At 34.7% G+C, this 24,748-nt stretch overlaps 1 protein-coding gene across 1 annotated transcript in view; it reads right to left on the bottom strand.

Moving 5' to 3' along the window:
- SEMA3E (semaphorin 3E) overlaps positions 1-24,748 on the bottom strand; it is a 141,344-nt gene that overhangs the window by 31,378 nt on the left and 85,218 nt on the right. The window contains exons 5-6 of the mRNA XM_069875464.1: positions 8,149-8,242; positions 1,038-1,157 (exon numbers count right to left, since the gene is read on the bottom strand). Of these exons, the coding sequence (XP_069731565.1) occupies positions 1,038-1,157; positions 8,149-8,242 (214 nt within the window). The remainder of the gene's footprint in view (positions 1-1,037; positions 1,158-8,148; positions 8,243-24,748) is intronic.

Raw genomic sequence — 24,748 nt, 5'->3', positions numbered from 1 at the left:
GCTGCTACCCTTATGTGACCAATCTACATACTCAGTTCAGCAAAGCTCTAGGTATTTGGCTTAAGTATATCTAGACATGTTCTAAGCATATTAAAAAAAAACCCCAAAACCCAAAAAGAATTTAATTCAAATCTGAGGTGAGATTCATGTAGAAAGAACTATACAGCTGGACTATTTTCTATCTTCTGATTTGGGAGAAAATTGCTTTGAAATTTGAGAGAAAAATCTTCTGTCTTTTCACTGAAAAGGTGATGCTCACCATACACATAAATCTAGAAGGCAATCATTGACTCTCCTTGCCAAACATGATGAATAAATTTTTCAAAGTTATGGTGAAATATTGCAATAGTTTCAAGAAAAAACAAAACAAGTTTCTGACTTTACATTTCACAGAAATGTAAACACTTTGAAATTCAATTACATTTCACACTGAAGAGAATGAAACAATCTCTAAATTTCCAATAACTTAATTATTCTCAGCATTTTCTCGTGAAATATTTTAATTTTCTTTGTTAAAATCACCAGCTTTAAATTTTTATTTCATTTAACTGTGTGTTCATTATATGTTATTAGTTTGCATTATTGATTCACATCTCTTTACTACCTAACTTGGCAAAAACTGAGTCGCTTTATTGCAAAATTATGTCTAGAAAAAAAGAGTACTGTGTTCTAATTAGAAGCTCACATTACTTAAACAGAAAATGATAAAATATTATTTTAATTATATCTGGCATATTATGAAATGATATAAAATATCCAGAGTATAAATTAAAAGCAATTTCAAAAGTTAAAACCAAAGGATTTAAAAATTTCACTTGCTATATCCAATATATGATCACAGAAAAGATTTCAGTATGTTCATCCGGACAGGAGGTTAAGGAAAAATGTCATGGAAACAATGTAGTTCAAACAAATTAACCTCCATATGGAGATGCCTATGCATGAGCAATATCATTTTAATTTGTGGTTAAACAGAAATTGCCTAGACATCCAAAACATGCCTAGTTCCATGATTTCCCATCTCCTTCTTCCCATACCTTTTAGCAGGAGCTCGTTATCTGGTTCAGTTCGCAGATGGGCCATGCGATTCATGGTGCGAAACAGAGCAGCATCTCTTCCCCAGTAGTCACTGTAGAGACCAGTAAAAAGTTCACCACCTGCAGACCATAGATTAAAAAACAAAACCAACAAAACAATTTGGTAATGCTTTACCTATTAATGTCACCGCATATGATAGGAACTGCATTATAGACATGATTCATTAGCATTTGCTCAAATTTAGTAAGAAGGTGAGTCAGTAAGTTACATATAGCACAAAGAGCACAATTACCTGGTTCCTACCAGCAGTGCAACATTTACAGTTGGAACAGCATGAGAACAAGAGTTTTAACTTTAATTCATGGGCTTCGCCTCATTTTAAAACTGATTTAATGACTTCAGGATAGATTCACACATAAAAAAAGAAGGCATTAAACTAACACCTGACCACATCTGCTACAACAATGTTTGCCACATCAGGCACCTACGTTCTAAGGTCTCACTGCCATTCAGTTAGTGTCTGGCCCTAGAAACATTTACCTTTTGTTGGCACCTAAATTTTCTCCAGTTCAAGGCCTCTGACCAGTGGTTTACCTCTGTGAACTTTCAGATGTGCTCAAGTCTTGCTAATGAGAAGCAACTAATTGCTTGGTCTCAGAAACAGAAAATGCATTTTGGGTTTATGAGGAGTCAGAAATAACAGGAGCCAGAAAATGGCATGAGAATGCAGCAGCAGGTTTCAGAGGGTATAGTGCTGATGAAATACTAATAGCTGCACCAATCCACTAATTTGGGCAATGTTGTATGCATATAGTTCAAAGCTAAACCATACATGAATCCATAGATTAAACCTTGAACAAGAGAGTGTTTCCTGAGCATTGTTAGATGATTTGGCTCTGTACAAGACATGGCTGAAAAAAAGATCCATTAGTGAAGTGCATATTGTAAATACTAGAGGGCTGGATGCTGTTATCCACAGCTGGAGAGAAAAGAAGCAGTACCTGCTATCTGAGGAAAGGATTTCTATAAATAAGTGCATGTTTTATTAAGCTGAGGGCATTTTCCAGAGGAACAGGAGCTGTTCCACTTTACCTGAAATAACTAGTTTGGATATAACTTGCTGACTGAGGAGCTTAGGTGTTCAGTATATAAAAAGTCTATTTTTCTCTGGTCCAGCAATGTTGCTTTCATATGCTTAAAATATTCACCGGACTAGGGACAGGACCTCAGATCTTATTCATACTTTACAAATGGTGATGAATATTTCCTGAAAAATGTATGGGAACAGAAACTGAGTCCCATTTTTAAAGGGTTTAGGTGGCATTCACAAATTAAGCAATATTAGAAATAATATGTTAACTACCAATAATAGTTGAAAATCTATTTGTGGTCAAGTACCACTGTATAGATCATACATATGTTTAAAAATCCAGCCTTTTTCTATCTATTCTATTAGATATAATTTACTTTAGTGTAATACCACCAATAATTCTATCTTTTATTTATGTGTGAGTGCAATTCCCCTTAACTCACTAAGAATTAAGAATAATATGTTTCACAACATCGTAGACGGGAAATTTTTTAGGCTCAGTGTAAGAAGCAGACAGTTGTTGTCACTAGGTGGCATCCTTATGTTAGAAAATAGTACAGCAGGAATTGAATTGCACAAGAAGGGGGAAATAAATACTTTCCAGGCTGTGGCTAATCTGAGTGGAGGTTTCAGTGTCAAGGCTTCCTACCTTCTAATCAAAATAAACATGAATGATCCATTCAAATAACATTTGATGACATTTATAAAAGACTGGAGCAAACCCAAGACTTTTGCTTGTTAGTCTCCCTCAAATTGTGAGTTTTGTTTATCTTAAGAGATAAATGTTAACTGAATGGTACTGTGAGTCTGAATGACAATTTTGAAAAGTTTGTAGTCTGGAAGCTGGGGCTGGTTCAGCGACTTCTGCTGATTCACAGCCGAGTGTAGTTTTGCCATACTCTTCACCACATGAAGAATGGATACTGCCTCATAAAATGCATGGTAGTGATTTAGTGTGAAATATTAGCAAGTGAAATGAAAAATAAGTATAAATTATAGCATCAGTTGAAGTTAAAGTTACCCAGAACAAACACAGAGCTTTATTTTTTGAACAACACAGAGCTGCTTAAATAACAGAATTTGCCAGTGTCTGAATAATTTTGAAATCAATCCCCACAACCCTAATTAATGAGTTACATTAGTTCTAAAAACCTCTTTTAAGAATTTTATTGGAAAAATATCTGGACTCCTTTTAAACTACAGTGATGTGTAATACAAACCATGATGCTTTTCTCCTTTCAGCACCAAAGTGAGTCTTGCAAAATGTACCAGTGCAGGGTAAGTGATTTGTCACATGTTGCTAGTGATCAAGATTGGCATTTTTAAATCTAGACTTTTAGAAGTTTGGATATGCAGCTTATTCCTTCTGTTTGACATAGGCATAAAATGTCAGTATATGTATCTAGCCTGATGACACAGCATTCTACCAAATACCAGGGAAATTATCACTTATTTTATCCATGAGATCCTGGCAGGAGAAAATGAAAGTTCCAGCCTTGAACTGTTATTGTTTTCATTCAAGGTAATTCTGAGATCTTTTACCCTTTCAGCATTAAAAGGATCTCCTTTTTTCCCTGCTAGTATCCTTTTAATCCATATTACATATTTTGAAGACTGCTCAGTTTTTAGAGGTGCTGAATAACTCTAGGTTTGAAGACAACCTGAAGCTGAGGTTTGAAAAATCCTGGCAAGATTTCTACTCTTTTCTCCTCCATTGAAGAGCTACAATGACGTATCAACTTACTCCCATCTTTGTTTCAGGGTTTTATGCTGCTGCACATCACACTGGTAAACCAGAGTTTTCCAGTGGAAATCAGCTGCAAATCAAGCAGTTTCACAGATCTTCACCATGCTTCTCTTCTAGTCTAACCCCAGCTTCATACATATTTGACAATTTCATTGCTAAAATTTAAGTGTTAACATAGTCTGGTTAATCTTGCTAAAGCAAGAATAGAAACTTTATTTTTTCCACATTTAAAGAACAACATAACATGGATCTCAAAAAACAATTTTAGCTCTAGTGATACATGCATATTTTTTAGCTAATATTCTTTCTAAGCAAAAAAGGATACCTAAGTTCAATTGCTACTTCTCAAAAGATACCATTTTTTTTGCCTTTTTCTGAGTAAAATATTAACAAAATCTAATACAACTTTTTTTTTCTAAAACAAAGAACTCCTATATGACAACTCCTAAAGCAAATCAGATTGAAGCATGTGATTTACTTTCAAAAAAAAATAATATATACAGTATATATATACAAGGGAGTAATATATAGAAAAGATTTCTATAAATTGGTAGCTTCTACCTTAGAAGTGTGTTTCCTTCATTTGTTATTGGCATGTTTTTTGTACCTGCTTCAAGTAGGAATGTAATGCAAACACAAGCTATTATTCACCATTGGTCATTTTTGTATGATATCCCCATTACATCACTTTCTACAAAGTGGAATAGCTTTTTTCTGAATAAAAGTGAAGACTATAATAAGCAGAACATAAGCAGCACCTTTCCTACATTTCTTTGACCCATTATTACTCATGTGACAACTAAAATCAAAATGCCAATTCATATTTTCAGTAAGTTGTTCTTATCATAGCAGGAAAAAAACAAATTCAAAAGAAATTAGCTATTGTTTTACTGGTAAACTTTCTCAGTATATTTGCATTTTATGTTTGTCATTCAAATGTTCTGTGTTCTGTTTTGAATGAATATGTATTTATTTTAGTTTATTGTAAAATAAAAGAAAAGAAACAAATCCATGAAACTGTTTTAAAACTGTAAAACCATAAAATATTATTGGAATAGTTTCCCTGGATAGAAAAACATGTTCAATTGTGTATTAGGTGATATACAATCTTGCTCGTGATATATTGCAGGTAACAAGAAATAGGCATACAGTAGTTTCGCAACTTCGAAGAGCTAGTATGGTCTAAGTTAATTAGTGTGCTTCATTTGATATCAAAAATAGTTTTGGCTATTGAAAGCAGATGGGAATGTTCATTAGAAAGTGAAGCCCAAAAGTTTTAGATCAGTTTATGTAAACATATGTATTTTATTCAGCCTGTTTGCGATTCAACTTCTATTCTATTTCCTGATGCTGACAATAAATTACTAAAATTTAATTGTTCATAAATTGAGGAATTCATCACAAATAACTTTACCACTGGGTCAGATAGCCTGTAATAAAACTTATGACAGCTTAGATATCTAGTTTTTAAAGCCAAGTCACGTACAATTTTTACTAGAAGTGGGTGTTCTAACTGATGTGTTGAAATACATGAAGAGATACAGAACAAGAGATTCTCTTTCTTCGTAAATTAATCTAGCAAAATCCATTTCTAATTAGTGATGGTGAAAATGACCTTTCAGGATCAAGATTTTAAAAGCTTCTAAACTTTTATCAGAGGTGTATAAAGTTTCCTTGTTAGTCTAATCCTCACTGTTAGTCAATAGCCACACTGATATAGGCTATTGAGAGTTGCTTAGGTGGAAGCAGGTTTTGAATTGTGTAGTTAGGACGAAGAGGATGCTGGGATGTGAAGGTCTCTGCTAACAGGTTTGCATAAAACCTTTTCAAGCACATGCACACTGGCTGAACCTGCATGGGTCAGTGGAGGCAGCTCTGCCGTGCAGCTTCCAAGGGCACACTGACTCCATACCAGGAGTGAATTTCACTTTCTGAAAAAAACAGAGGAGGAAAGTGGTGGAGGAAAGTCTGGAAGACCATCCCTGGAGGCTGCATGGTACCATTGTCATCTCCTTGCATGGGATCATGACCACTAGAATCTGGAATCAGTTGAATGAAGGAGCATCCCTTCCTTCAGAGTGCAGTGGGCATTAAAGGTCTCAGGCTGATTTTCAAATGTTGACTAAAAGTTTCTTTAATACTCACTGTGTTTCTGTCTATGTCTTCTCCCTTTTCAAACAGATACCTACACATCCTTCATACAGAGATAAAGGATATACATTCTGGAGTCTAAGGAGCAGAGTTAGTTCTGCTTATTCTGTAAGTTGTGTAGAAATTAGTAGAACATAGTAGAATACTTGGAAATTTGAAGTTCTTTAGGATATTTTACTTAAGTGTTGGAAGTGTTTAATTCCAATGCTATAAAACATATAAAAGCACAAATAGAATAAAAACTGTTTGAAGAATTTTGTTATACTTTTAAAATATCATTCTGTAATCATTTGAGGCATGGCAAAATAGCTTCTAAGTAGCTTTCTCAAGTCATAGTAGTTTTGATGAAGGGATGAAAGTTTAACTGTTTCTTGATATTATATCAGTGATCTGATAGAAATGTATTATGTTGTCCTGTTAACCTTGCCACATTACAGAATTGTTAGCTTTGTGAGATTGACTTTATAAGTCTTTGCCAGTGAATGTCAAAGACTCTGTTAAGGATTTATGAAGGAAGGGCTTGTTTAGTGGATTTATCTTTCAAATACAACTGTGTGAATCCATAGGTCCTCCCATATCCAGGCAAACAAATGAATTGGTCAGAAACACTAGGGCTAACCATTAGTCTTGAAATGCTCAGTGGCATAATCTGGCTTCCATTTAAGCAAATAAAATTCACATTGATCTCTCAGTAGGAACATGATCAGGCTAATTTATTTACTTGGTTCTGTCTGAGGAACAGTTGAGAAGGGCTTCAAGATTAGACCATGAGTTTTCACGCCTACAGCAAAATCCATGGGATGACTCTTTATTTCCAGACTGAGCTTAGACTGGAATCTGTCAAACACTGTAGAAACAATTTAAAAATAAGGTTGGAAGAAAAGTGTAATGATCTGTAATTCATGGATTCTGGAAGGTCAGTCAAAATATAGGAGTTTTTTGTCATTGTTTCATGACTTCTTAACCCACTAATACATAAGAATTTGAGCAGCAATATTTTATAATGAGAGCGAACAGTATTTTAATTAATTGCTGCAATTTGAAAGATTCTGCATTGCTGGTGAAGATACTTCTTCTATGTAATTTGTTGATGTAGAGGAAGAAATAAAATGTAAAAACATGTCATTCATCACCAACACTTCCTCACCACCGCTGCAGTTAAAAATCAGAGATTTTAAATGTCTAAGATCCAACTTTAAGATATAAAGTCCTAACATCCTCTTTTTTATCCTTGAAAAGTTGAAAATTTATTTGATCTTTAGTCTCCTTTTTCTAGCTCTTTCTTTTTGTGACTGTTCCTCTTGAAAGCTCAATTTTCATCTTATTTATGTTTTCTAAAACCAGAAATTGCTCTATTACTCCCTAAGTGCATTTAGCTTTCACCATTTACCTGCTGTTCCAGTCTACTTTTAGTCATTGCATTATATACTGCCAAGATTCTGTTTACATGATCTCACAAAATGTTTTCAGGAAAACATTATAGATGAAAAAAACCATATGGTTTGCTATATTACAATTTCAAAGGTCCCAGCCCTACAGTGATATACTTACCAGCAAGTCACAGAAGAGCACTATCTCAGAACAGATTTCTGGCACTGCAGGACTTAGACTAAATTCTATTTTTACAACTGTCAAGTGTAAGATTAACTCGGATAGAGAGAATTACCAGGTTTGATCGGTTTTTGAAAAAAAATCTAATTTGATCTCAAAACCTAACATTTATATAAATGATAAATACTTGATATAAAACCAGATTTTACAAGATGCTTGTTACCCATTTTATATCTCCATAGATGAAACCAGTAAATTTTCTGTATTTGTCTCAGTGGTATAAAAGATTAAGCTAGACATGTTGTTTTGCTTTGAAGGAAATTATTATTTCCAAAAATTACAAAACAATCAATTACCTCTTCAGTATGGCACATGTCATGCAACATTTACTGACTTTACTGAGATGCCCTCGCTGGAGTTAATGGTGCTTGGGATGTAATATTAATGTGAGCAGCACCATGAGGATTAAGTCTGACATGTGGAAGACTGACAACACCTCAGTGTGCTGAAGAAAGAGACTCAGAAAGACAGATTGACAAAACCGTGAAGCTTGTGACAGAAAGATCATTACCAATTAAAATGGAGGTGAAGGAAGAACTGGGGTCAAAAGGGCACCTGCCTCGTCCTCTCTCAAATTTGTGCGATTCCAGTTGAAACAGATGATCCTTAAAAAAAAAATATCACAGAAAACAGTGTAAACCCTACAGGCAACGAAAGAAAAACCCTTAGAGACAAGCTTTAACTTTGTTATACCTTTGTAATGGATTGACTTCATTAGGGAGAAAACACAATTATGGTTGCTCACTGACGTAAAAATTCTCTGGGTTTTAACAAATCACCTTTGTGTGTGCATTGCCCCAAGAGAGTCAGTAAAATATGCACTAAAATTGCCCTTTTTTATCTTTCTACAGGAGTAGGGAGTGAATGTTCCTCTATCTTTTCTCCAAATTATCTAAACATTAAATAGATATCTAGCCATGGAATGTGTTTCCCCTCTTTAAACATCTTTTTTCCAGTAGTTGTTAAATATATCATGCTGTGTAATCTTCTCTCGGTAGCTTTGAGATGCTTACATCTCTCCTTCATGAAAGTAGTTTTAGGAACGAATGCTCAATTATGGTTTTCAAAACAGATGTGATTTCTGCAGTGGATTTAACTGAATATCAATATAAAAAGAATATTGGTAACTCAGTTTAATTTGTCTACATAAGTCTGAAAAATAATTAAAATTTAAATTTTCATTTGCAATTCTGGTTCTGTCCCATTTTTCTCAAAACAGCCCAACAAATATTATTGTCTGATTAAAATATACATTGAGAGAACAGTAAGTTTTTTAATTTATAGATTAACAAGAAGCATACCACAAAACATAATGATGGGGGAGAATACTAGGTCAAATAGAAAGAATGATGTACAAGTATCATTAAAAATACACTAACCAGACACCAAGTGGCATGTGTCTAGTAAACATTACAATATTCTGGCAGCTCCAGTTCAGTCCAACAGTGTTACCTAAAAAGCTACTGCAAGGTAGAATATATCAACATAATGGATAAAACACATCTTACCTGTTCAACAAACTAATCTCAGGTTCACAAGGCTAACATACTCAGGCAAATGTTTTCTGAGGCATAAAATCACATGCGACAGTACCCTGAATTCCTCAGAATTTTGAGGAAGATCTGACTGGATTGCTCCCTTACAGCAAACATTCCCAAACAGATGCAAGAGGACCATAAAACCATAAAAGTCAGGTGTTATTAAACTATAAACTACAGTTAATCAATATTTGACATAAAAAAGTCAATATATCTAGAATGGACAAAATAGAAATAAGGAAAAGCTGATAAGTAATTATTTCCCTTCTCACTGTGTCCTATCTTTGTTTAGATATACATAGTTTTTATATTCCTTGTGTCATTATTGCAAGTTCTTTTTTCTACTGTTTGTTACAATTCATTTAATTTTAAGGTGTTGTAGCATATGGATCTTGGTCACTAGAAAGTTTTGCTTTTGAGAGATGCAGAAACCTGATAATATCTCCTCTTTCCAATGCTGTATTCTCCACTCTCCTTCAGAACACTCACCTATGCCCACTCATACCACTCTACAACCTACAAAACTTCCCCTTCCCAAGCAAGTGCAACTGCCTTCCAAAGCAAAACTCATGATCCCTTTTCTTCAGGTAGCTCAACTCATGACAATTGTGCTGTCCTAAAAAAGTCATAAAATATGTACAAGGATCAAAGAAATAGAAGAGGTAAGGTCTATTGCATGGGTTGGAAAACTGGTAAAATAGCAATGACAATGACAATAGATTTTCAAAAGGACAGAAAGAAAAGAGATAAAAGTGAGAAACCCGTAGAGCTATTGGTTTCCACTCATTGATGAATAATTGACTATTTTGATGTATTTAATTTAAAACAGTTAATCTTAAATTTGTTATAAGTCAAACCTCTTCAAGGTATTATTCATTCCTTAATCCCTAGATAAGACAAGCTGATGTACCTTTCTTCAATTCCTATCTGTCTAAATAATACATCCCATTTTGTTGCAGCTTCTCATCAAAAAGTAACACTCGCATCAGTAGAGATTTTCCATAAAAATAGGATGTAACTCAGAATGCAGTTCTGGAAAAATAAGACATCTGTTTCATGTCTACTTGAAGTGAAAAAGCCACTTCAAAATAAAAATAGCAAGCAAAAACCTTTCAACATTTAAATGCGGTCCTAGAACTCACAAGGTAATAAGCCATTCAGAATCTCATGTCTCCAGAAGTTCCTGTGTTGACCTAACTGTGGCATGTTAGTACCTGATATTAAAGCTGATGCAGCAGAAAATAATCATCCTGGGTAGAGACTGGTGGTGCACGAATATTATTTCCTGCTGCATCAGCTTCAACTGCACATCAGTAGTAACTTTTCCCCCCTCTGCTGTTGGATAAATGTCAAACAATGAAGATATATTTCTCTCTGTGTGTGTGGAAATCTCAGCCCCATTCCATACTTTTCAAATATCACATACCAAGTATCTTTCAAAACTAAATACTGTAACATTTTGGGTCAATAGTAGAAATAAAAGAATAACGTCAACTCAGGAAGGGAAAGAAAAACCTGAAATCATGCCAAAGAACTAGGGAGTCATAATTTTTATAAAGTATGAAGGAAAGGAAATATTTTTAAAAACAGTCTGACTGATACTATTTATTCTCCAATTGTGTATTGAAAATAAAGTTACACATGAAAAATTTTCACTTCTGAGATCTTAAATAAAATATTTGTCAATGAATCAGAAAAAAAAATGCAAACATTTTAAGAGAGAAAGACATAGAAGTAAGTGGGGAGATAAAGTGAGACCTAAAATGTAGTAGTTCTTTATATTTTTAATGTCTTCTGTTCACTTTTACCCACAATAAAATAAAAATAACTAGTCTATATGTGGAAAAAGTAACCAATTTAGAAGTGATTAAAGAAAAAGTATACTCAGGTAACATGATTATGTATGGAAAAAAATTAATATGAAACAGTATTTGAGGAAGTTTTATTAACCATACTTCATGGTTTATAGTGTATAGCTCATATTTTATCCTAAGTAGGGAACAGAAAGCACAATTTTTTATGCTGTTGGGCAAGACATGATCCCACCAGGTCATCATAAACCGCATTCAGGTCTTCCTCTGGTAAAATGCCACTGACACTCAGACCAGGGAGTCTTGGCTGGTGTGGGAGTCTTCCAGATGATATGGAAGGTTTTCATATCACCATACGCCAAATTATAGTGTCACAATAAAAAAGCTACTAATGTAGTTAAGCATTAACCTTGGAAACAAAATTATATCAATGGTGAAGATAAACCCACTTCTTTTACTGTTCAGGACTTGAATGTGTTTAAAACAGCTAACTAGATGACCACGGAATGAAAATGTTTACCACTATTTATAAAGGATACTATTTATAGTATCCTTTTGTTATCTACATTTTAACAGATGGAATTACTAAATAAGGATTGTAGCTTAAATATGTAAGCTAATGTTGACACTGAAAGTAGATAAAAATTTGGATTTCTGTGTAACTTGGAGAAGTTTTTAAGTGGATCTTAGTGGGTTTGATATAAAGCAGGATAAGTATTTCATAAATGCTTGCAGATGCATGTAACCGCCTGAGAAAATGCAAACAATGACTCCTGCAAGAGAGATTTTCCACCTTCACCTTATAGGAGAGCATACCAAATATTCCATGGCTTCTAAGTTATTCCAGTCACTGGGGCAAGTAACTGAAGATCAGGTGTTAGACGTGTCAGCTTCCATGGGATGCCAGTTTAAATGAAATAGGAGCTACACATTAATAATCAGCTTTGAAGGCTAATACCATAATTCTAACCCTCCTTACTGTTTGTGACATTGGAATCCTTTGAGAAATGTCAGAAGAAAACTCACAATTTCCTCACAGATTATCCAACACAGCAATTCAACATTGCAATTTATTTTACAGGCACTTTTCAGTTTTTAGGGTAAAAATTATGCAAAACCCTATATGGAGGGGTGGGAGTGGAATTACAAATATCTGCATGTAGTCTGGGAAAAGAAATGGGGTTCTGTATTTGAATTATGGTACCAATAAGTCAGGAAACATACACTTTCAACAATCATTAAAATAATAATGTGCTTTAAAAAGAAATAGCAGGTATTTTGAATGACATCAAGCATTTTGCCACCAACTTGATATGAACTGATAATTTTAGACAATGAGGAATAATGTAGGCTCCACATAAATATCAAGAAAAGGTCAATCAGAGCCATTAAATTTTAAAGACTGCCTTTAATTTTTGTTGCAGAAAATCACTTTCTCTGATGCAAACGATGCTTTGCTCTGATTCAAGAGAGCATTTATGCATGTGATTAATTTAAAACACATGCTTACTTCCATTCCTGTTCAGCAAAGTACCTAAGTCTATTCTCAGCATAAATACAATGGTTTTATCTTTTCCCTAAATCAGGGACTTAAAAATATAGAGTCTTTGGCTGGGTTTTCCTGCAGTTTTATTTTTATGAGAAAAAAATAATTTGATATTCTGTAAAGAGATCTTTTTTTCACTTTAAATTTTTATTATGTTCCAGGTAATAAAAAAGTAAAAAATCATACTGGCATTTTAAAAAAGGAAATGTAAACCATGTCAGATCCCTTAATTAGATACTTTACTTAACTCTGTATTCATATGTTCCAATAGTATCTTGAAAGTCTGTTCTCCAGGAGAAAAGCACCTTTATATATTTGGTGGGGTTTTTTGAGTTTTGGGGGTTTGAATTGTGTGTGTGTTTGGTTTTGTTCGGTTGGTCTTTTTTTAAAAAGTCCATATTGTGGGATAGTAAATCATAGTTAGAGTATTGTGAGGTAAGTGTGCAGAATTTCGTGAATATATTTTTTGATATTGGCTACCTTACTGTTACTGTAACTCACTGGAAAAATATAATTCTTAGCATTAATGATCTTAGAGTAAGAATGACATTACATGCAAAAGCTGTATGTTTCACTTACTGGGAGTCATATATCTGAGACTTTTTTAAAGAGAAGTATGAATAAGAATATTCTTATGCAAAATGCATTGAATGGGAGTGTAAAACAGACATCCATTGCTTGTGTGAAATGGAGAAACATTCATTTTAACCTTAGTAAAGCCATGCAGTGCTAATGTCATATGACGTGCTTTTTCTTCAATTCAAGTAATTCCTAAAGCATCAAAAAAGGGAGTGTAAACATCTAAGATTCACCTTATTTGGTCATAGTGCCATGTTTCAGGAAGAAGAGTGTTGGGAAGGGATGGGACACACTGGGATACATTGACTCCACAGGTAATGGCACCCTGACTGAGTGACCTGGTAAAATGGGCTTTAAACAAGGGTCATCGGAGTTAGAGACTGAAGCTCAGAGCAAGAGGGAGAGCTGACAATGGAGAGGATTTGGGGAAGATGTGGCTGCCAATGGGACGTTCACATCCCTGTTCTGAAGAATAGCATGTTCAGAAACTTTCCTTCTGTGAAGTTAATATTCATTTGCAGAGTTACATCCTCTCTCACAGCACTTCTGTTGAAGTCCATTGCTTTTTTGCCATTTTTCTATATGAAAATGACACTGAGATCCTTGTCCCAATGTAGGAGTTATGGTTCTCAGATTCATTGGTTCCATGTACTCCAGATTTTTAATGCTAATGCTATCTTAAAACCAAAGTAAAAAAAAAATAATAAAGTAACGCATGAGAAAAAACTGTGATTTATAAATTTCACCAAGTTAGACACACAATGGGACACAATTGACACTTTATGAACAATCTTTAGCACTATGGAAATGACCACAACTTAGTAAATCTCTGAGACAATAACAGTCTTTATTCTGTAGAAAATAAAGTTTAAAAATATTTAACGTAGCAGGTGTGCTATTTCTAAACAAAGAAAACTGGGTTTGCCCATATGTACTTTCCCATTCAAATCTTTTAAGTCTGCTTTAATCTTAACATTACACTTTTAAAGTCTGACATTTTGCACATCTATATATACACGTGTACCCTTACATATTAACATGAAGAACGAAAGAACTTATTAAAAATGAGTAAAAAATAAGATTTGTATAACATGTCACTTCTGCAACTAGAGAAATTTTATGACCACAATAGAAAGCAAAGGACAATGCACAGAATAAACCTCATCTTGATTTCTATTTTTGCACTATAATGTCTCTAGCACGAATACATGTGACTTTTTTTTCAAATATTCTTTTGTTCTGTGTATTCTCAAAGCATATTTTCACTTCTTTTTCTTTCTTGTAACCTCACTGTATCCTTACATTTTTACTTTTACATAGAAAGACACTCTGAATACACTAGGTCGGGGCTTCTTTTAGGAATGCTGAACCTTGAGTTCCCCATTAAGAAAAACACTGAAAACTCACAGAACATGTCTGTAAATAATCTGAAAATATAATTCAAATATAAGTCTCAAAAATTAACTCTCATCTCCATGTCATATCTTAACCTGTGCACTTGATTTATCTAGGAGGCACATGGTAAAAGAGATATAAAGTAAATGTTTTGTCTTTATCTACCAACAGAAAATAACATACTAGGTTAGGCCTGATAAATCATATCACATAGCCTTTTTTATTTTTTTTTAGCAGACTAAATTTTGGTGCTAAGAAAAATGTGCATTAACAGTATCTGCTAGCTACAGTCTCAAATAATAAGTGGGTGCCTAACTGATTCCAATCCAACTCACTTATTCAATAAATTAAATATCTGAAAGCAATAAAAAATAACTCAGTATTATGGATATTATATAAAGGAAACTGTTGTCTAAATACTTAAAATAATACTTATAAATTTGTTTTGCACCCTAATAGCCTATTTAGTTCAACACAACAGGCATGCACATATATAGGTGAATAATACAAGGATGCTCCAATAGGGAAAGAACTTTTCAGTTCATAATGTAATGTCTTTTCTAAAATATGCAAACACTAATTTACAAAAGGATCTAAACACTGGCAAAAATGTGTTCTGCTTGTTGTCAGAAGATTACTGACTTTTAAAGTTACACCTTCCACATTCATTCAACTTATATTCAAAGCCAACTGGACAGAGTCCTCAAAAAACTCTCTGAAATAGTCAGGTCTCCACTATTTGACATAATTAAGTCTATTTGGGAGGTAGTATGCCTTCAGAGGATCTGTTTTCAATCCTCTTTACTATCCAGCGACATACTGAAAAGATCAATCATCCTATGGGATGAGAGTGCATAAAATATTACAGACATTAATTCCTCCCTAAAAATTCAGATAATTTTTTCGGGTCTATACATTTTATTCCACAGTTAAATGATTAAAGCACATTGGGCTCCAATCTGAAAACATGTTTAAAATCTGGAGCTATGTCAGACTGAGTTTGCTAAAGGATCAGCAATTTGTGACTTGTGTCAAAATATCTAGCTTAAAGTGACAGAAATAATTTATTTCTCTGATTTAATGCTTGTGAAATAATCTTGCAATAGGGATAAAAAATAGAATCAATGTGCATCTGGAAATCACAGACATCTATCCTTAGCAGTTCAGAATGTTTAAGCAGAAGTCATTGAATTGGTCAGAATTGTAGGAGACACACCTTTGCATGACTTTAAACTGGACACACAAACTCATTAGGGTCCTATGGCATAGAATAGGACCATCAGCAAAATAAATTATTATATTGCACTAGTGTAATGGTATACTTGAAAGTTGCAGGGATTAAATAAAGGATATCTAGATTTAAACATTTGAATAGCTTTATATGGATGTATAGTATTATGACCAGGTTAAAGAGGAGCTAAAGATGACACAAAATTGTTATACAATAGAGAAGGGATTTTTATGAGGAAGTGCACAGTCTTTACACAGAACCTCTTTAGCTAAGGCTTTCCCCTTTCCTTGATTTTGACAATCTAAACTTGTGTTGAGATTTTGAGGGTCACATCAGAGCAAATACTAAATAAAAGTCCTCTCATCTAATGATTACTATGATAACAACTGGGGACAAAGGTCATGAAAGAAAATTAAAAGGAATAACTGAGTGTTATGGTTTGAGCTTACAGTCTACGTTTTTGTGATTGATGGAACAACAGATGCATTGAGTATGGAGAGGCCAACAGCTACGTTCAGCTGAGAATGGATTTCAGAAGGAAAGCAGATGCCCTGGGGAAGTTCTGTCTCTGTAGTGTGGAGCCTCAGATAAGCCAACAGTCCTTTTGGAGAGCTTCAACAGGGCATGCCAGAGTGAGCCATTCTTGGAGGAAAGGGCAGAGGAGTGGATGCACTGTCACTTGATGACACATATTAACTAAATATTAACTAAACCCTGTCATTGTTAGTTTTTACTGGTTTTAGTTATGATGACTAACGTCTTATTGAGTAGTGCCTCTACTCCTCAAACAATGCCATAGACTTCACCAGGTGCCCTTACATAGAAAAGTACCTTATCTTAGAAATAATGATGACAGAATCAAAAAATCATGTTGAGAGCTGGAATATTTTCCTTACCCTCAAATTACCACACAGGTGTAGTTTTTCTTTCTCTTTGGGATAATAGTATTATTCCTCTGTATTGATTCATTCTATTCTAACCATATGTCTTTAATCTCACAAAGAAGAGGTTTAATACTATGGAAAATGCATTTCATATGGCTGATCAATTCACATTCTGTACTAATCTACCAAATTAAACTTAAAATTCGATGGTCATATTTAGACATTTTTCAAAAGTAATTACTGCTGTTCACCTAATTTTATGGATGGAAATTACTGTCAAACAAACTTGTTGTCTGTTACAATGTGTAAGAGTGACTGATAAAAACAACTGTGCTGATACAGAATACTTGGCGTTCTCCAGGGCATTTTACTTATTGCATAGTTATTTGATGAAACAATGTGCACTGTAGAACCATTAAGAAATATAATCTTTTGACAAATATCAAAATATAGTTCTTAACAGTTATGCATCAATGAATCCTCCTTTACTGAAGGTTTTCCTAAGTTTTGTTTTTGATAGAAAAGTGATTTTTTAATTTAGCAGTGAGCTAAATAACATATGATTTCTTTCCTAGTTTTTTACAAAAAGACTGGTGAGGCATAAATAATGAAAAAACTAACGAGAGCTCTGGATGTGTTCAGGTTATGGAATGCTCTCAATACCAAGGTAAAGGTCAGAAGATAACAAATCAGGTTATAATGCAATTTGGAGTAAATAATCCAAAGTGGCCTGTCTTGGAATAGGGAACACATTTTATGTCTTAAGTACATCAAGTATGCCCGAGAAGGTGGAGGTTCAGATTCTTGTTCAGTCAGACTACTTTCATGTATAAGACTGAGGTGTCTTATTTAGAACCTTGGATATCCCAAGTGCCTTGTAACAGCTAGTAGTGACTAGCAGGTCTAGAAATCTCTTAATTGATTTTGTCATATGAGATTGCTAATTGGTTGTTTAAACTAAGTGTGTAAACTGGAATAACTTTGTGCTCCAGAGAAGAACTTCGCATCAAGTGAATAATGTTAAAAAGAGAGTTCTCATTGTGAAGCTGTGCCAAGAACTCAACACTTGAGTCTATGAAAAGAGAAATCTCAAATAGAGATAGGGAAGTGACCTTGCCTGTATACACATCATCGAATAGCATATCTGATTCTAGTGTCTGCACTTCCAGAACACATGAAGAAACTGCAGAGTTCACAGGAAGGGCACAAGTATGACTGTAGAATCCTTGTGACAGCAGATTTAAGGAGCTATATTTATTCAGCTTATCAAAAAAAGTAAAGAGGTGGCTTGATCTTTGTGCGTAGGTACTTACACGTGCCGAAGACATGTAAAAGATAGTGGGAGACTTTTCAACTTTGCTATCAAAGGCATATCAAGGTTAAATGGCAGGAAGTTTAAGTTAGATAAATTTAACCTTCAGTAAGTGGCTATTTCCTAACATTTAAAGTAATTAAATTTTAGGACAGATTACCGGAGAAGTAATGGAGTTACAATTATCTGAAATTTGAAATGACAATACATGTTTTCCTGAATATATTTTAATTCAATATCTGGGAGAAATTATCCATGTAGTGTGTGACTGATTACATAAAATGTTCTAATGGTTTCTTCTGGCCCTTGTTTCTATTTGTGCAATACCCATTATCCCATTCCTAGCAAAGCACAGGAGGAACAGAATTGCCCTTTCTTCATTACTCTTACTAAGGATCACAGACACAGCTGTTCGTTAGGGTAGATATTATAATCAAATCTCATGAACTTTAATTTTTCACATCACCATACACAGTGGTTTGGAAGGAACTTTTTTTTCACCCTGTGTGTGAAGACGATTTTTGTCTTCATTTTTCTGTAAGGATTTGAAATTAGCTAGTTTTGGAGGTTGGATTGTTGTTGCAGAAAATCTTTCTCACATATTGCTTGGCTAGTATTTTCTCATTTTCTTAGAGGTACATAGATATGCCATGGGTTCAGTAAGAAATACTTCTTTAGGTTAAGGTTGATATAGGCCTTAAGTTTTTTTTCTCCCTTTTACAACCTTTGTTTCATGCTGTGGGCATAGGGTTAATGCTCATCTAATTAAACTCCTGCCTATTATTAATTTAGGTAGTGTTTTAATCTCTCTTGAAATGGATGCACATTTGTCTTGCAAAACCTTAAATGCTTTAATCTAACTCATATTTAGGGCTTTTGGATGGTTTGCTGCAATTTGAGACCCTGTGATGTGGGTATTCAAACTGGATGATGCAATGAACCCACTGGCAAAAAACTCAGTAACATTGTGTTGTTTACTTGGCAGCACTTTATATATATGAATACTTGAGATTGGTTTGAACCTAACCAAGCTTAATGACTAGCTTCACATGAACTATAGATGTAGAGGACTGCAATAAACAGGAAATTTTGTAATATTGAGGATTGCAGATTTGATTCCGTATATAGATTAGGTTTAAAAAGCTGCTAAGATTTAGTGGATGACATTCTAACCGGTGGCTTTTTATCCATGCAGAAGGACACTATGTCTTTAAACAAATATTTTCAGGGCAAGAATTTGTCACAGTTTCCATCTTATGAAGGACTGACCAACACAAACTTCTGTTTGCTCAGTGAAACCAGATGTTCCTCCTCTTTAATCCTCTGCAAACAGAGAGCGGAGATGAGGTAATAGGAAAAATCATGGAGAGGTAGTAACTGGGCAGATCATTGTTTTGATTATAAAATATGTAAGAAACAATATCTTAAAATAATATATATAAATATGCATACAATTTTGTGTCTTAACAAAGCTGAAAGAATGATGACATTACCAAATGCTGGTCAAGAACAGAAAAATTATGTCATGTAAAAGTTAAACCGCATAATGACTGGAACATTCTCCCTTAACTTCCATGTCAATTCACTTCAGTTTGTTAAAGCAAGACCTGAGGAATTCATGTTGCTAACATTTGTTTAGGGCAGAGAGGCAAATAGATACCTTACTGCACAGTTAAACCTTATCATGTTTTTGAACATGATCACAGAATATGTAGGAAAAAAGTGCCACATCCAATAAAATATGAAGGACAACACAGATCACAAAGAAGACACTAATTTGATTGAACTGTGTTCCAAGCAAAAAAAATACATCTGCTGCTTCACTAAAGGCTATTCCTAACAGACTTTAAAGACTTAGAATTTAGAGCTGTTTTTCCCTGATAAGCAGAATCTCATCTGGCTGATTGAGAAGGAATAGCATAGTAACGAATACATCAGATTAGGAACACCTAGGGGAGTCTCCTGGAAACCACCAGTGCATATTGTGGAAAGGGTGACTTAGTCCATCAGCCTTCTGACATGTAGAAATACAGCTGTATGCAGTTTACTGAGTTGAATGAGGCATGGAAAGTGGTACTCTGCCAGCTCAATGTGTATCTTAAAAATTTACAGTGTGTTCTGGAAGAAAAATTTGTCATGCATTGTTCTTTCCCACAGCTTTCACTCCCTCAGCAGGTTTTGTCATGCAGAGATACCTTGCTCTCCAGGAATCAGCTCTATCTTGTCACCATATAGCTTGCAAAAACTTCAGGTGTTTTTTCCATATATTGTTTTCTTTTGGAATTTCCACTCATTTAGCAGGTCTTATTGAGGCAGTGTAATCTCTTTAGCCATATTTGGTGGAACTCCCATCTGGGCTTGTTAAAGGTGCTTTGTAAGTTTAGTTAACAGGCAGTTTGGATCACTGGAAGGCTTCTGTAGCACCCCTAAAACCTGTTGCTCTACTGAATACGTAACTAATAAAGATAAAATAATTGCCTGACTAGAGATAGTTGATCTGATTTTTCTAAGGTTCATCATAATTCACTCCAGCTATATGTGAAGAAACAGACTGAGACAGAAATTATTTCTTCCAGTACGTATCTTCTGGTTCTAACACTGAGAAGTTTAAATAAATGCAAAAGGAAGAGACTGGATGCAGGTGCTTCCCTCTCACCACCTTTTGTTGGCATGAAAGTCAGCAGGAGTGACCAATGTAAAGCAGAGTGAACAGTTTTTTCCTGCACTTTTATGCGTCTCTTGTATTTGGTTGGAAGACTTATGCATATTCAGTTAGTTGTGGGAAATTTGAGATGGAGAGTCTCTGACTCTTGCTTTTATCAGAAAAAATAACGTTGATCTTGCCGAAATGAATTCTCCTTCATTTCTGGATTACAGAGAAATAGAAACTAGAGGAACTCAGGCTTTTCTAACCTGCACGGATTTTTGGCATTTTGAAGCATTTTATGAGGTCAGTCATAATGAACTCAGCCACTGGCTGGCAATTAAGTTGCTTATGTGTTTTTGGAAAAGATTTCGTAACGTGTTCTTTTGCAAAAACAAATAGTTATTCAGTCTGGAAAGTCAGCACTCCTGTTTTTCTCTATTTGTGATTTATTTCTAAATGGCAGAAAAACATTGGGTAATCAGCTGCAGTGTTTAAATTTGGGAAAGCAACATTCATCAGAGACAAATTTATTAGAAAGAAAGAAAGAAAAAGATGAAAGACTGCATCTTGCTGCAAGTGGCTGTATCTGTATATTTTTACAAAGGTAATATCTGGCAACACCTTTACTAAAATGAACAGCCTGGAATTCTACAGCAATATCAATTCAACTGATACTACAATAGAATGACAGAAAGTATGAATTTGTACTTTCATAAGTATGTAAGACTTTATACAGGAGGTAGAATGCTCCTTTTCATAAGCTGGACTGCACCTCACAAAAATGTGCTAATTAGATCAGGTTGCCATGCACTATGATTATGATCACAGTTTGGGGATATTCTCACTGCTCAAAGGAAAAATGGTAATGCTTTTATTCCTCACCAAATGGCTATTCAGAAATGACTGGCTTCATGTGAACTTTTGTTGCAAGCCAACAACAAAATGATTTTTCCTGCAGCATGGGACTAGCAAGCACCAAGAATAAGGGCTTCAGCTAGATGTTTTGGTTCAACGGATTTTTTCTTTTTGGCCTGCCCACGGAATCACAGAATCACTAGGTTGGAAAAGACACCCAAGATCATCGAGTCCAACCATTCCTATCAAACACTAAACCATGCCCCTCAGCACATCATCCACCCATCTTTTAAACACCTCCAGAGTGGTGACCCAACCACCTCCCTGGACAGGCTATTCCAGTGTCCAATGACCCTTTCTTTGAAAAATTTTTTCCTAATGTCCGGCCTAAACCTCCCGTGGCTGAGCCTGAGGCCATTCCCCCTTGTCCTGTCCCCTGTGTGGTGGGAGAAGAGGCCAGCTGCCTCCTCTCTACAACCTCCTTTCAGGTAGTTGTAGATAGCAATAAGGTCTCCCCTCAGCCTCCTTTTCTCAAGGCTAAGCAACCCCAGTTCCCTCAGCCGCTCCTCAGTAACCTCTGAGAGATAAGGTTGTAGAAAGTATACTCCTGCTATTCTGTCACGTTCTTAAATGCATATAGCTCAAATTCATGTTTATACGCAGATTGTAGTATAAGAACCTTGCAGTTTTTACTGAAAGGATCACATCTTCCCTTCATTATCAGCTCAAGAATCACTACTGAAACTTATGGTTAAGGTCCCTGACCACAGAGTGAGTATTTTCATCTGTGTTGATACTGATTTATAGTTCCATATGAAAGAGTGAATCTTGTTTCATATGCTGCATTATCTAGGTATTTAGATACACAGATGTCTTATAGAAGAGCTTCTTTTCTACCCCCCACTCTTTAAACATCAACATGTCTGCAAAGTTCATTGTTCAAAAGTATATAAGCCTCAAATACACCTTGTGCTACTTAAAGAGACTGTTCTTGAGCAAGTTAGTTTGCAGATCAAAGTTAGCTTTACTTATACTGAGGTTCAAGATCTTTAATAAAAATACAATATTTAAATATTTAAATAATATTTAAATTATTTGATATAACATTTAAATATTTAAGTATTTAAATATTTTAAATTTAATATAATAGACTTTCAGCCAGCTGCATATTATGAACTGCATATAGCTGCATATTCTAAACCAGAATTTACCTTTCAAATTAAAAGTTTCAGTTTTACTAATTTTTATTACTGTTGTTGGGTCCTGCTTAGAAATAGAATAGTATAATTATATTTTTAAGACTATTTCATTTGTCTTTCTCAGCTAGATAGTGAGAAAGAGGCCAGAGAGCTGAAATGGAAGAAACAGGAGACAATAATGGGAAGTCATAGGACCAGGATACTGAGAGAATCAGCAGAGAAACTGAGAGATCAGCAGAGGCTGAACTGCAGTTTTCTGAGAAAGAATCTTGTTCCTTCACTTCCAGCAGCTGCATGATGCCCTTATCAGTCAAAGAAAGCAAGATTATGATTTGCCCACTCAAGCACATAATATGTGTTATTTTTAACTTACCATAAACATGGCACCTCTCTTTTTAATAGTGATGGTCAGCTTTTCAGATAATGGAAACTAATATAGCTGCTTAATAGTGCTGCAAATATATTTTCTGTTGGTCTACATAAACAGAAGTAGTTTTCCCATGACTTCTGTATGGGTAAAATTTTAGAACTTCAGCTTGACAAGGGAAAACGAGAAAAAAATGAAGGGAAGGAAGGACAGTGATGCATATAGTGAGGATTATGGGCCACAAATTCTTACACACAAGTCTTGTTTATCTTTTTATTTGTTTGTTAAGTCTCTATTTTTATTAGCGTGTTGCTTATTATTTCTTAGTGTTCCTAAATATACAGACTTCCTTTAAACTGTCCCAGACAGCCTGACAGGAGGTTCACGAAAGGAGCAAAGATGACATGCAAAGTTGGCTTATTTTAAAACTGCTTGTTTAGTTCCTTCCTCAATTTTAGAGGACAGTGTATTTCTGCAATTCAAATAACTTCAAATGTAAGTGCCATGCCGGGGTCTTAACTTCTCAGATGGAGATTGTTTCTGGTGATGTGGTTCCAGTTTGGTTTGTCAAAGGGATACATCTTAGAAAAGCTTGTTCAAAAAGGTTTCACTAAAGTAAATAGCTTAATTAGTTTACATGAGAACACTTTAAACATTTTTGTTTCTCCAATTAATATTTATTTGGGACAAGTCTTTATTTCAAATCAGCTGGAACAACTGTCCTCTGTTTTCCTATTGTTCTCATCAACAGACCAATAAACAATACTGTATGTACGGGGCAAGTCTGAATTGTAGCTGCTTTAACTAACTAGGTGTAAAACTGTCAATTCAATGTGAAGTACAACAATTAAAGTGATGTAAGAGACTGAATAAAATCAGTTTGGTTGGAGAGAGCTTAGGCTGAAATTCATGAGCAAAAAAACTGAGGAAAGCACATTGTTTATAAGCTGATAGACTGAGCTGTTCTGATGTTGAATAACTGAATAAACACCATATAATTCAAACATAGTTCAAAAGTAATTCAAAAGTGAACTTTAATTTTACAGGATATGGGAGAGTTTTTCCAATCTACCCAAGTTTAGCTACATAAGACACTAAACACAAAGCTTTTGGTTTTCTTTTTTTTATATATATATACCCATCAACTGAGTATTTCTTAATGTAGCTTAATTTTTTTGGTAAATATTCTGAAATATCTGGAAACAGAAAAGAAAGTACTTGTGACTTCATCTATTTTGAAGCTTTGCTTTTCCTCATGGCCATAATTAAGGTTGTTTTTTATGGTTTACTTTCTATTATTTTATGAATAATACCCACAAAATTGAAACTGCCTCTAACGTGGACTCATGTAACTACAATCAGCTTGAAAATCCCATTCTTGTCTATAAGGGGAAGCAAAATCTCTATTGGATGGTGCTTTAGCATCAGGTCCATAACAAGTGCTCAGCTCTACTGAGAAATATCACTAAATATGAACCAGCTAAGCAAGACAGAATCACAGAATCACAGAATCACTAGGTTGGAAAAGACACCCAAGATCATCGAGTCCAATCATTCCTATCAAACACTAAACCATGCCCCTCAGCACCTCATCCACCCTTCTTTTAAACACCTCCAGGGATGGGAAATCAAACACCTCCCTGGGCAGCCTGTTCCAGTGCCCAATGACCCTTTCTGTGAAAAATTTTTTTCCTAATGTCCAGCCTAAATCTCCCCTGGCAGAGCTTGAAGCCATTCCCTCTTGTCC

This window comes from Phaenicophaeus curvirostris, chromosome 1, assembly GCF_032191515.1.
Source record: "Phaenicophaeus curvirostris isolate KB17595 chromosome 1, BPBGC_Pcur_1.0, whole genome shotgun sequence".
Lineage (NCBI taxonomy): Eukaryota > Metazoa > Chordata > Aves > Cuculiformes > Cuculidae > Phaenicophaeus > Phaenicophaeus curvirostris.
This window is presented reverse-complemented; position numbering and strand designations above follow the sequence as displayed.